The sequence below is a fragment of the Oryzias latipes genome, chromosome 11 (assembly GCF_002234675.1).
Source record: "Oryzias latipes chromosome 11, ASM223467v1".
In the NCBI taxonomy this organism is placed as follows: Eukaryota; Metazoa; Chordata; class Actinopteri; order Beloniformes; family Adrianichthyidae; genus Oryzias; species Oryzias latipes.
In genome coordinates, this window is record NC_019869.2 from 23,467,239 (window position 1) to 23,479,547 (window position 12,309).

A 12,309-nucleotide genomic window follows, 5' to 3' on the forward strand; every position below is an offset into this window, starting at 1 on the left:
CACAACACACTGCAACTGTTTTTTCCAGTTTAGCCTTTTTAAAGTCTGCAGACAGAAACAATGCTGTTGTCTCATGACTGGAAACAGAGGTGGGGGAAATAGGAGAGTTAAGCACACAATTACCTCATTGTCTGACAGAATGTGGTTGTTGCAGCCTGGAGACAGGGGGGAGTGTAACTGTGGAGAGATCACAAAAAGATTCAAATCAAAAAAATGTCTTCAGTTAAAAAAAACAAAAACAGAAATGTTCTAAGAAAAAGGCTGTTGAAATGGCAGACAGATTTACATTTTTTAAGATTTAGGTGGCTATTTTTCTGCATATCAGAGTGCATAAAGCTGTAGCGATAACAGATCTTTACATCTTTGAGGTGAAGCAAATAAGGAAGGTCTAACTGACATCCATTAATAAAACATGCACTGAAACTATTGACAAATCCACAACACATGCTCCAGAGGAAGAAAAAAAAAACCTCTGAATGTGAAGGGAATGCTTGGGAAGTGATCAATAGTGAAAGGAAGCCGTTCCTGGCAGCAGGAGAAAAAGGCATGCTCTCCATTTGCAGTTTCTGTTTGAGGCTGCAAGTTTGTTTTGTTTATTATTTTTCTAATTTGGCAAAATTGCGGAGTTAGAGTCGATAGTGAGCAACGGGGTGTGGGGTGATGTCTGCACAGCCTCAGACCACTTTGCCTCATGATCGATGAGGTAGCCATTAATCAGCAAAGCACATGTGCAGGCAGGACTCAAGACTTAAGCAGACTAACAAGAACCTCAATATCTCTGTCAGAACTCACTATGTTGTCAAAGTCCAACTCCGATCATCTTTTGATCTCATTTCAAAGCGTTTCCAGTGGTCTTTAACTTATGCTTATGTCGTTTTTATGGAAATCAGAAAACCTGTGTCGTTTTCTAGGACATAGTTTCTGCTGAGAAGCAGTAGTTTATTAGAAATTCGCCTTTGAGTTGTGGGCAGGGCCACTGGCACAAGCTACCCCACCCTTCCTTCCTCTTTTCAGTGCTGAGAGCTTTCCGTTTACACGCTCTCGTGCTAGCTTACAGCTCCTTACGTCCCCAACCTAACGTTAGCGGTGCAACAAAAATGGCGAGCAGTATTGGAGCCATCCAGCTGTACAATTTTGAGCCAGATTCCAGCTCAGATGGGGAAAACAAAGAGGTACATAGATCTAGTCGTCTACAAGTGGATGCATCAGAATGGAGCGGAGCAGGGAGCTTGTGTATTTTCTACATCACAACTACAAGCTTTTTTTTAAATTGCATTTGTTTGTCTGCTCCTGATTTCCAACAATTTGAATAAAGAAATACTGAGAAATGGAATTTTAAGCTTAATTTCTTTACATATGTCCTCCATCATCAGAGAAATTTCACAATAGTATGTTAAAAACACCAAAAAGACAATTTTTATTTATCTTTAGGATCATGTGGGGGAAAACAAATATCTAAATGTATACGTTTTATTTTTTAAGTTATACAATTTTGTAAGTCATACTACTTTTTTTTGTAAAGAAGTGAAATTGGCCCATGTTTACTTTTCGGGTGAAAGCGATGCTCCCAGGATCCGGGTGAAGACCCGTGCACAGAGATAATCTATCAAAGTGTTGACCGCGGCTGCTGGTCTCAGTATCTCTGTACACATTATTCTCTCGGAGCACGTAAATCAATACGACTTCTTTATGCATAGACTGCGTTTGGAGACATGATTACATCTATAGATCTGATGTACACTCAACAATGCAGCAGGTGTCTTCTACTTGAATCAACCAACCAATGACCAAAGATGCGTCCCTAAGGAGGATTTGTATAAAACAAGTGGCAGGTGACTTGGCACTTATATATTCAAAAAAAAGAAAAAAGGGTCTTAAAAAGGTGTTTGATATTGAAAATTTCTTGTAAAACTATTGAAAGTGTTAGTTTTGTTACTGGCACATTCAGACATTACACGTGATGCGATTTTACGTGTGAGAAGATTAGACGTATGAGGTATGTATGTAGGAGATGTGACAGACAGCACCTGCTGTAAGCCGATTAAACCCGACTTGGTAGGGCATATGTTGATATATGCACATAAATAATTTTTCACAATCTGCAGAAAGCTGCATTACAATGGCATGCTCTATGAAAAAATGTCCTTAGAGATCCACATCAATGCTGAAATACTCAATATGGACTTTTTCTTATTTATTTTGTACTTGCACTGTAACCCTGATGTATAACTCAGAAGCCCACTGGCTGGGCCAAATCCATTTCCTGGACTTCCCATGGAAAGCCCAAAGGCGACACGCAGGCAAGCCAAGCTAAACAGTTGTTGCTGCTTTTCATGATTTGATAGCTGTTTTTTTTTTTCTGTCAAAACTGGAAAACTGTAGAAGAAGCAGCTTAAAATCTGGATCTGCAAGTGCATGACAAAGCTCCCCTTTGTGTGGGAAAGCAGCCTTTTTTTTTAAACAGGTTTTTAAGGAGGGGCTCTTTTGGAGGTGTTTTCACATTAGGATAATCTAATGATCTAATGTTCTCGGTTTGTACAGGCGGATAACCCCAAAAAGTTTTGCACCACGGTTTGGTTTTGCTACATAACTAAGCAAATTGCCTTGAAATGTCACGCAGTTTCGGTAGCTGCTTATGTGGGGGAAGTATTGTCTAAAATTAGTTTTGGCAAGAAAAATAAAAAAAGGGAAGAAAACAGCTCGTCCCTCTAGATGTGTACCTACCATTTATGGATAATTCCCCTATAACTCAGAACTACAAAAATGACATGTTTCTACACTTTTTTGTCAGGGTCGTTTTTTCCCTACATAGAGTCCATGGTGCTCACATCCCTAAATTCTTTTTTTTTTTTTTTTACTTCCCATAAGCTCTGAGGCCACCCTAAAGACCCACTCCAATGAAAATTGTGTCTTAGGTGTTTTTTAAAATGTTCTTAAAGCATTTTTCTGATGATGGAGGACATATGTAAAGAAAATTAAGTTTAAAATTGCATTTCTGAGTATTTATTTATTCAAATCACTCTGAATAAGAGGCAGATGAAAAAAATTCATTTAAAAAAAGCTTGTAGTTGTGATGTAGAAAATACATTGGGCCGCCTACAAGCTCCCTGCTCCGCCCCATTCTGATGCATCCACTTGTAGATGACTAGATCCACATTTGTCTTTGTTTTCCTCGTCTGAGCTGGTGACTGGCCCAAAACTGTACGTCCGGATAGCTCCAATACTGCATGCCATATTTTTCTTGCACCGGTAATGTTAGGTTGGTGGTCTCAGGGACTGTAAGCGAGCAGGAGAGCTGGTAAACAGCTCTCAGAAAAGGGGAACGGGGGCCTGGCCACTTTTCTAAGTTGCAAATGAAAATATTAAAAATCTGCTTTCAAAAAATGTGTTTTTGGCTTTCAATTTTTTTTTTGCTTTCAAATATTTTTTTTTTGCTTTCAGAAAATATTTTTACGTTAGCAAACAAATGTTTTTACATTTGTTGTGTGTCATCTCACTTTTTTCCTATCTTTGATTTTGCTCACATAAATTTTTGCGTGACAAAGCTGCCATCAAAACTATTTAGAACTATGCAGAAACTATGTCCTAGATCAGTGTTTTTTTTAACCTTTTTTGAGCCATGGCACACTTTAACCTTGAATAAAATCCCGGGGCACACCAGCATCCAAAATTGTAAAAATATAAAAAATAAAAAAAAATAAAAAGGAGAAACTCATAGTCTGTATTGATCTACAGCCCCTCTGCAATCTCACATGCATTTTTGTGATAATTGTGACAGAAAAAGCTGGAAGCTGCAACAGTTTTTTCTAAAAGATGTAATAAAAGTTAAGTTAGAAGATTTAAAAACTGTTTGTGTGGTTTCAAGACGTTTAACAAAGAAAGGCTCATTGTGCGCTGAGATGCTGTCACTTTAACCCAATGCATCATGGGAGACGTAGTGCAAACAGCCGAACACAGACAGACTAACGTCTCTGAGTTTCATTGTTTTGTTCACTTGTTCCACGGTCTGACACCGGATTCTGTGGAAAGCTACACCGCTAAAGACGAGCTTTAGCTGGTATTTTTGGTAGAACTGAGAGACTTTAGGAGCAGAATTAGAACAAGGAAGTGAAGACTTGAACCACTTCTGATTGGTCAGACTGATGACGTGTGATTAAGCCTCCAAGAATGATTGGTGGAGACAGTCAAAGGGGCGGGACTTTTCCGAAAACAGCTGAAGCCGCGGCTAAATCGCTGTACCGTCATTCTTATCAAAATGTCTTTAATAGAATCAAATAAACACAAAGAAAAAAGTATTTTATGATCTTTTATATTCCTAACTACTCAGTGTTTTATCAGGGCCTGTTTGGATGAACAAAGAGCTGATATCCTGGAGATGGGAAATGTTTTTAGATCAGTTAATGAGGGCAATTTCCCATGGCACACCACACCGGTTGAAAAACACTGGACTAGAAAATGACCTAAAAGCCACATAATCAGAATGAAAAGACCACTTACAATGGATCAGACGATGATCGGAGTGAGTTTTTTAAAGGCGCGTTAACAAAGGGACATTCTCTTCTTCTTCGTCATTTGGCTGGAGTGTAAACTGGACTAAACTCTGGTGTGAAAAAAGGGTCTCAGTTCACTTGCGGTTCACTGGTGTGGTTTGGGGACAGTGTGAATACAGTTGGGCCACTCAGCCATTCGCAGTACAAGAGCAGACAAAAAAGAGACCAAGTGACGTAAAGCCCTGTGCATTTTGAGAAGAAAACAAAATCAAAAAAAAAAAACTGCATGATATTTCCAGGTGGTTTAAAAATTAAATTTGGGTTTTTTTCAGTCCTCTGTTTTTTCAATCAATTTAAATCTGACAGAGTTTAAAAAACTGCCTAAAATCTACACATGCATTCACAGCAGGGAATGAGTCGATAATCTGAGTGTTTGTTTGTATAAATCAGAGAGTCAGAGGACTTTGCTAGGTCTATATAATCCATCAACAAGCACAACAGTAATAGTTAGGGAGGGATGCACCGATATGAGGAAAGCTTGCGATTTGCGATATTAGGGATCAATATAGCGATGACGATATAACTTGCGATACATGAACAAATGGCAAAACAACCAAAAACATCATTTCTCTTTCACTGCAACAGTTTAATTTAAATAAGAGTTTACCCTCCTCTACATTGGAGGTCAACATCTAACATAAAAGAACTCAATCGGATTGGCCTACAACTAGAAGGCGTCCATCTGATTGGTCAAATGCATAAATGGATTTATTTGATGAGTGAAATACTTCAATCTGCCATAAGATTGTTTTAGCACATTTAAGGTAACCATTTATTGCAATTTTCGCCGTCTTTTGCGATATGCGTATTGTACAGCTTGATATTGCGATAATGATACATTTCCGATTTATTGTGCAGGCCTGGTAACAGTGGTCACCTGCTTTACATCAAGCTCACAAATACATGTTTAGTTAAAAAAAAACATCAGTGTCAACTCCTGATCGTATAGCACAGTTCCCAGCATTTACAGTTAACCTTTAGTCAGCTCTGGGATATCTATCTAGCAGAACGCAGGTACCGGTAATCTCACATGTTATCGTAACTGTGCCTGAGCGATGAGGTGACGAAGGGAAACTGTGGACATTTGTGGGCTACTACAGACACATACTCAGGCGTGTGCATGATTGGATCAGTGTCTGGTTCCAGTCTGCAAAGTCTGTCAGTAAGTAAGTTATTTAGAGAAATCTCTGCACTCTTCAGGGGATTAGGCAGAAACCACAAGTATTCCTCACTGCCAGGGATGTCAAAAAGGGAAAAATACATTAAATTATGAGTAAAAAAAAAGTTGTTCTGAAAATAGTAAGGAAGAATACAAGCTTTAAATGGTGTCTTATTGTAGATTTTAAAGTAGAAAAATCCCGTTTAACTGCAGATGAAAAGCAGAGCTGATGAATGCTGATAAGAAAACACATCTACCAAGCTTTGTTCTGGACGTCTAGTTTTTAGATCTGATTCACCACTTTCCATTTTTCAGCAGAGGACTTTATTTGTATGCTGCTGGCTCCCTCTCCTCCTTTTCGTCCTCTATCAATCTCTCTGTCCCTGAATCTTGACATTTACCCCTAATGGCTCCCAGTCCTCCCAGCATTTTTTCCCCGTGTCAAACTCTCAGCACCTCAGCATCACTATCGGTATTTCATCTATCAGTGTTTCCTGCTTTTCTCACTCCAGCGCTCTTTTTCCTCCTCTGCTCCCTCTGCTCTGCCATTGTTGACTAAAGAGGCTGCGATGGGAGCTTGGCAGATAATAACTGTGGTCGTGAGACACGTGTTTTTTTTCTTTGTTCGCCCCCTGGTCTCCTCCTCCTGCCAGCTGGGTGGATTTCTTCAGAGAGCATGAGGTTTAGTTAACCATTTCATTTTGTGACACAAAAAAAAAAAAAAAAAAAAAGGGAAAAATAAAAGCTCATGTTCCTCACCTCCCCATTTTGCAGCCCGGCACCTCCCAGCCCATTTGTAACCGCTGGCTGGTTGTCATTTTCGTCCAGAACCTTCTCTGGTACTGGTGGCGGCAACTCCTCCGGAGCTTCCAGAGCTGTATGGGATGGAGTGCCGGCATGATCGGAGCGCCTCTTGGCCTCCATGTCAGCGCTCTGGCGGCTCTTCTTTTTCAGGTCCACGGAGGCGTACTCCACCCCGTCACACAGCGGCCCTCGCTCAGGCGTGCCGGGGCTGACATGGCCGTTGAGAATAGGAGCGGGATGAGTGGGGGGTTCTTTGGGGCTCGGCTGAATGACGGTACCATTAGGAGGGCATGGCTGCACATGCGGGTCTTTCAGTTCTTTGACAGTCTCATATAGTGAGTCCTCGGTGGTGACGTCGCGTAAGCCCACTACCATCTCCTTTACCACCTGTATATAAAAAAAACATTGTCAGTGCTGCTGTCAGCTGTAAACTCAAGCAATATGGCAGATTCTTGTGTAAAAGTATCAAGTTTATTAGGTTCAATTAATAAAATGATCAATTAGTTAATTTTATTTACTCTTAAAGGCTCAAAGACTGAGTGGAAACAACGTCTGCTGCTGTAAGGCGGCTTTATATACCCACCTCGTAGGGGCTGTCCCCTGATGCTGGGGGTTGCTCCCCTATCAGGGCATTACTGGGAGGGATGCTGGGAAGCTCTCGATCCTGATGACACTTGGAGGACCTGAGCTCTGATTGGCTGGAGAGCATCTCTTCAGACAACTGGGGACTTGTGTCCTGTGTCTCTGTGAGAACTGGGAAGTTGGGGGGAAAAAAAGTAATGGATGACAAAACTACAATGGAGTATTAGGGACACTGTGAAAGAAAAAAAAACAATAAATGGATAGGCAAGAATAAATTGTACAATTATGAGAAAAAAGTAAAAAATTTACAAAGAATAAACTTGTGAAAATATGAGAAAAAAGTTGTCATTTCATGACGTCAACCTAGAGCCGGCCTGGCAGCGTGTCTGCGTTTCGACCACGGAAACAAGCAACACCTGGAATTTTGAAGGATGGATGTGCATATAAAATCAAGGCGTTTAGTCTATCATTGCTAACTCTGCGGAGAAAGTGAGTGTGTGCGTCAGCCTGGGGGCGGTGCGGCAGCGCAGACTATTCTTGCAAGAGTTTGGATGTGAGATTTGGGAGAATTGGGAGAGGCTGCTGCTCAGAGTGCAGGTTTTTAATGGAATACTCAGAAATTGGGTTGTTTTGAGGAAATAACATTATAATACACCTAAAAGCTCAAAAAGTTAATTTTGCATTTCCCTTTCATGGAAACAAAAGGAGATGAAAAACAAGTTGTTCTCCGTTTCAGGTTTAAACAGGAAGTAAACAGAGTGGATTGGGTGGACTTACTTGTACCGCTGGTGAGAGGACCGTTGTGCGAGGTGCTGACTGCCCCGTCAGTCTGAGGGCTGTCTGCTGATTGGCTGGCCGTCTCTCTCTCCGACAGCTGAACAACAAAGGAGGGGTGTTTGTCACTGCAGGTCTCACAGAGAGCTCACTTCAGCTTTGGACTGAAATCAATCTACACCTGTCCTCTGTTTACATCAGGTCACTTTCACACCTCACTGAAACCCAAATGCCACTGCAGCCCAATGCATTCTGCACAATATTGCAATTCATTTAAGGTGAGACTTCTATGCTTTCCAACACTTTATCTTGCTCGTACCCCCCATCAGACATCTTTAACAAATAAAAGTCGAAAAGAGGCCTCTGTTGGGGACATTTATCTAATCTTTCACTGGTAAAATAATGAAATCACATCCCAGTCCTGTATTGCAGGAGACATTGTCACAACCTCACAACCCCCCCCCCCCCCCCAAATTTCCCGCACTTAGAAGGTTAAAGAAAAAAACGATTTGTTGTTTTTCATTTGAGTCTGTGAATATGAGGCTCCACATCCCCACCTAGTGGTGAAACGCTGCCATTAATGTTAGTTTCAATGATGTAATGTTTAACTATTTTATGACCTCTGCGTTTTGTGAGTCTTAACGTCTCATATTCTTGGAAAATAATTGATGAACAAAAATGTGGGGAGATCTGTATTTTTCTCTTACACTTCACTCTTTTCAGCTAACTAGAAGCTGATTCATTCAGAATGAGGTAGTTGCACATGATCTCAATCTGAGGTCACATTTTGTAAGATTCGGTTTGTAGGCTGAGCTACAAACTAACTTGGTTCGGTTTATTAAAAAAATGTAAAACAAAAAACAAAAAACCTCTGATAGGCAGAGAAAAGACAGCCAGACAGATTGCAGGTGAAACAGGAAGAGCTCATCTTCTCATGCGCGAAGACAGAGCCCCCATTTACCCCGTCAGGCTGCGATATGGTCCGTCATCCAAATGGGACTCTCTTATAACAATGTGACAAGCTGGAAAATTACTATGATGCACAAGGGTAGAGAGGACATCAATCAAATGTGAAACAGGTTGTCTTTGGGGTTCAAGTGCAAGACAGACTCACGATGCCCCCGAGGGAGTGACACAAAAGACTCAATGTTGCACACTTTGCTAAAGGAGAGATTGGCAGTAATAGTGTGTTATTAAAAATCCATCATCAAATGCAAAATGAATAAATACTCTCATTATTCCAGTTAAATGTATAAAAAGTCCACTGGCAGACAGAGGCAGTGAACAGCTGCTGCTTTTTAAAAAACAGAAGGCATCATCAGCGTTTTCATCAACAGCTGGATATTTCCACAGGAATCAAAGCTACACTCATTTGTTATAGAGGTCATAATTGAACTATTCAGGGTTGAATGTAGCTTAATGTTTATTGGAAACAGAGACTGTTGCAACTAGAAATCACTTTAGAGATCAAAGGTTTGCATCACATTACAACTTACAAGTACCGGTAGTTCTTTTGAAACTTTTTTCTTTTGAAAAAAAAAGGATATTTTAAACAAAATATACTTTTTTTTCAGTTAGTGAATTTAAGGACTTTTAAGAATATGTCATCGTAAATATGCTTTCAGCACTTTAACTACAAAAAAACCCAAAAAACAAACAGGCATGTCCGGACAAACAGGTGTAGCGGTAGAGATAACTCAGCTCGTTGCATTCATTTAACCTCATTAACCCTTGTGCTATCCTAGGCACTTTATCATTGGGAGTTGGGTCATCTAGACCCACTAGACGGTGCTCTGAACCTTCATTCTTCAATGATTTGTGATCTTCACTGGTGTCCATGGATTACATGAAATCTTTCCACCTTTATCCACCTTTGTCATGGTAGGGAGAACACGTCAGTGGAAGGGTGGGGTCATCTAAGATGGCTTAAGGGTTAACATGAACAATTTGGGACTTTTAAAAAGTTATAAAACCCCTTCATGCCTGAATTCATTTCAAACTCTATAAAAAATATTCTTCAGTGTTTTTTCCACTCAAAATGATGCTACATTAGGTGGAGCCCTCGATTAAATGATACGTTCCATATTAGTGACATACGGGTTAGGTCTAAGTACTGTAAATATATTTTTAGGAATTATTTTAATATTTTATTAGTAATTCTAATATTCAAAGGAATTTCAATGATTTCATATAAATACTAGTTTTTATATCAACGGGAATATTGATGTCAGGTTAGTGAAATTCACCTCAAGCTAAAAAAAAAGATCCTTTTTATTGAAGGGGACGGAAACATTAAACTCATTTGGGTAACAAAGTGGGGTATTAAATTAGCCTGAACACGGCAAAAACACAACATCTCATCAAATATTTTTGCCTAGTTTCAAGTTTAAATATCTTATAAAACTTGATATGAGACAAAACTAACTTATGATCAACTTTTCAGTAAGATGTTTAAAGACAATTATCTCAAAGAGTCATTTATTCTCAAAATCCCATCACAAACCTACAATCTGAGGGAAGCAACATCTTTTATGTTTTTGTGAAATATTGACAGAATTATAATTCACCAAGTCGTGAAGGCTATTTTGCTGCCAGCAATGCCATTAGTTGGGAATTAATCTAAGAAAATCATGCAATTAAATTTTTCATGAGGTGCCCAGCACTAGTTTCTATTGTATGCTGGGGGTTTGGTTTTTTATTGTTTGTTGTGGGGCCTTTTGGGGGCTGTTGTTAATTTCCAGTTTAGGTTATTTGACACCTACTTGCATGACTTGACGTGTGGCTTGCAGGATATGAGCTAATAGCTCGCTTTCCTTGAATCATTCAATGACAAATGTGGATAACTTAACTTCTTCATTGAGATAGAAAAGTTAAGATTTGTACCTGACTTCTAATTGTGTAACTTCCTCTGCTTAACTATTGACAATGTACCTCCAAAAATATTTGAATGCCAGTTTAAAGTTTAAACACAACAGGTATTTTTTTTTTAGATTTCTTACTTACTCCATTCATGAGGTTCTCGTGGTCCCCTAATACGTGGGTATTTGCTGCTGTTTTCTGCCTGAAAGGAGGAAAAATGACAGAGATAAGTAGAAACAATGCAAGAAATACCACAAAAAAAACAGGTGGATTATGGGAAAACCTCACAACAAGGCATGCAAAAGTACAAAACCCTTTTAAAGTTTCATTTACATCTTTCATGTAAAATTGTTTATAAACCAGTACATGCTCCTACGTTTATGTACAATGTTTATGCTGAACAAAATAGTTCTTTTGTTTTTTAATTCATTCAACAAATCAACTTCTTGAAAGTACGTGCTAGCTTAATTATAATTGTCAGCCTCATCTCTGCTGCATTAATGGTGGAACGGTTACTACAACCGCCTCCAACACTAAGGATTTTTCTGTGACTGGCAGGCATCAGGCTCGTCTGACAGGACGGCGCTCTCACCCCTGGCAGCTCGCACAGAGAAGCAGCAGCAGAGAGCCCAGCAGCACCGCGGTGAGGACGCTGAGGGCGACAACCAGGAGCAGATGTTCGTTCGCCGGCACTACAGCCGCGCCGGCGTCAGCTGCCGCCCGCGAGCCCACGACACCCGCCTCCGGGCCCCACCACACGCCGCTCAGCGCCGGAGCCATGGCACATCACACTGTGGGGGGAGAAGGCATCGGACAGGTACCAGCTGGGGGGGACACAGAAAGAAAACAAAGCAGGGTCAATTAAAACATTCGGAAAACTGACTGACAAGCTCATGTTTCTGCAGAAAACCATGTGGTCTGATTATCGCAGAAAAAGGAATTTATAAAAGAAGACAAATAAATAGAAAACTGATCATATTTAGGAAGTTTTAAGTCACTGAGAACAAAGAGAGCACAGAAAGAAAATAAGAAAATAGTATTGGAGCATTTTTTATAATAATTCTTTTAGTATGATTTTCAATCCAAATTCAACCTGTTTAAAAAAAGGGTTTTATGGGTTTGAAATTTATGGTTCAAAACAAAAATATAACAAGAAATACATAAATATAACACTCAATGGAAAAAATGTTTGTAAAATTGTATACATCTTTCTACACATAAGCTTTTTTAGATATTTTCACGTAGTTCTGACTTTGTGTATCTTTAAGATTTTAAATATGGCAAATTTGAGATATATTTATCTGTGAAGGTTTCACTAAATTTGGTTTTGGACTTTAAATTGTCCGTTATAAAAGCTTTTTAAAAGCTTTTGTTTTCACAAATAAATCGAACTTATTAAGAGCAAAGCATTGACCCAGTCTGGCCAGCAGGTGGCAGAAGAGAGCAGAGAGAGACTGCAGTGCAGAGGCTTTGCTGCAGTGTCCCTCACTCTCCAGCCTCCACAGCTGGAAACTGAGCTCCGGGTACAGCATCAGAACCCGCGTCACGTCTCTGTCTGACAGCGAAAGTTGAGTTTCAGCG

General features: G+C 39.9%; 1 protein-coding gene across 1 annotated transcript in view; it reads right to left on the reverse strand.

The window, feature by feature from the left end:
* pag1 (phosphoprotein membrane anchor with glycosphingolipid microdomains 1) overlaps positions 1-12,309 on the reverse strand; it is a 51,602-nt gene that overhangs the window by 2,566 nt on the left and 36,727 nt on the right. The window contains exons 3-8 of the mRNA XM_023960178.1: positions 11,321-11,552; positions 10,873-10,930; positions 7,873-7,969; positions 7,097-7,266; positions 6,469-6,900; positions 124-177 (exon numbers count right to left, since the gene is read on the reverse strand). Coding sequence (XP_023815946.1) covers positions 124-177; positions 6,469-6,900; positions 7,097-7,266; positions 7,873-7,969; positions 10,873-10,930; positions 11,321-11,508 — 999 coding nt within the window. The 5' untranslated portion in view covers positions 11,509-11,552. The remainder of the gene's footprint in view (positions 1-123; positions 178-6,468; positions 6,901-7,096; positions 7,267-7,872; positions 7,970-10,872; positions 10,931-11,320; positions 11,553-12,309) is intronic.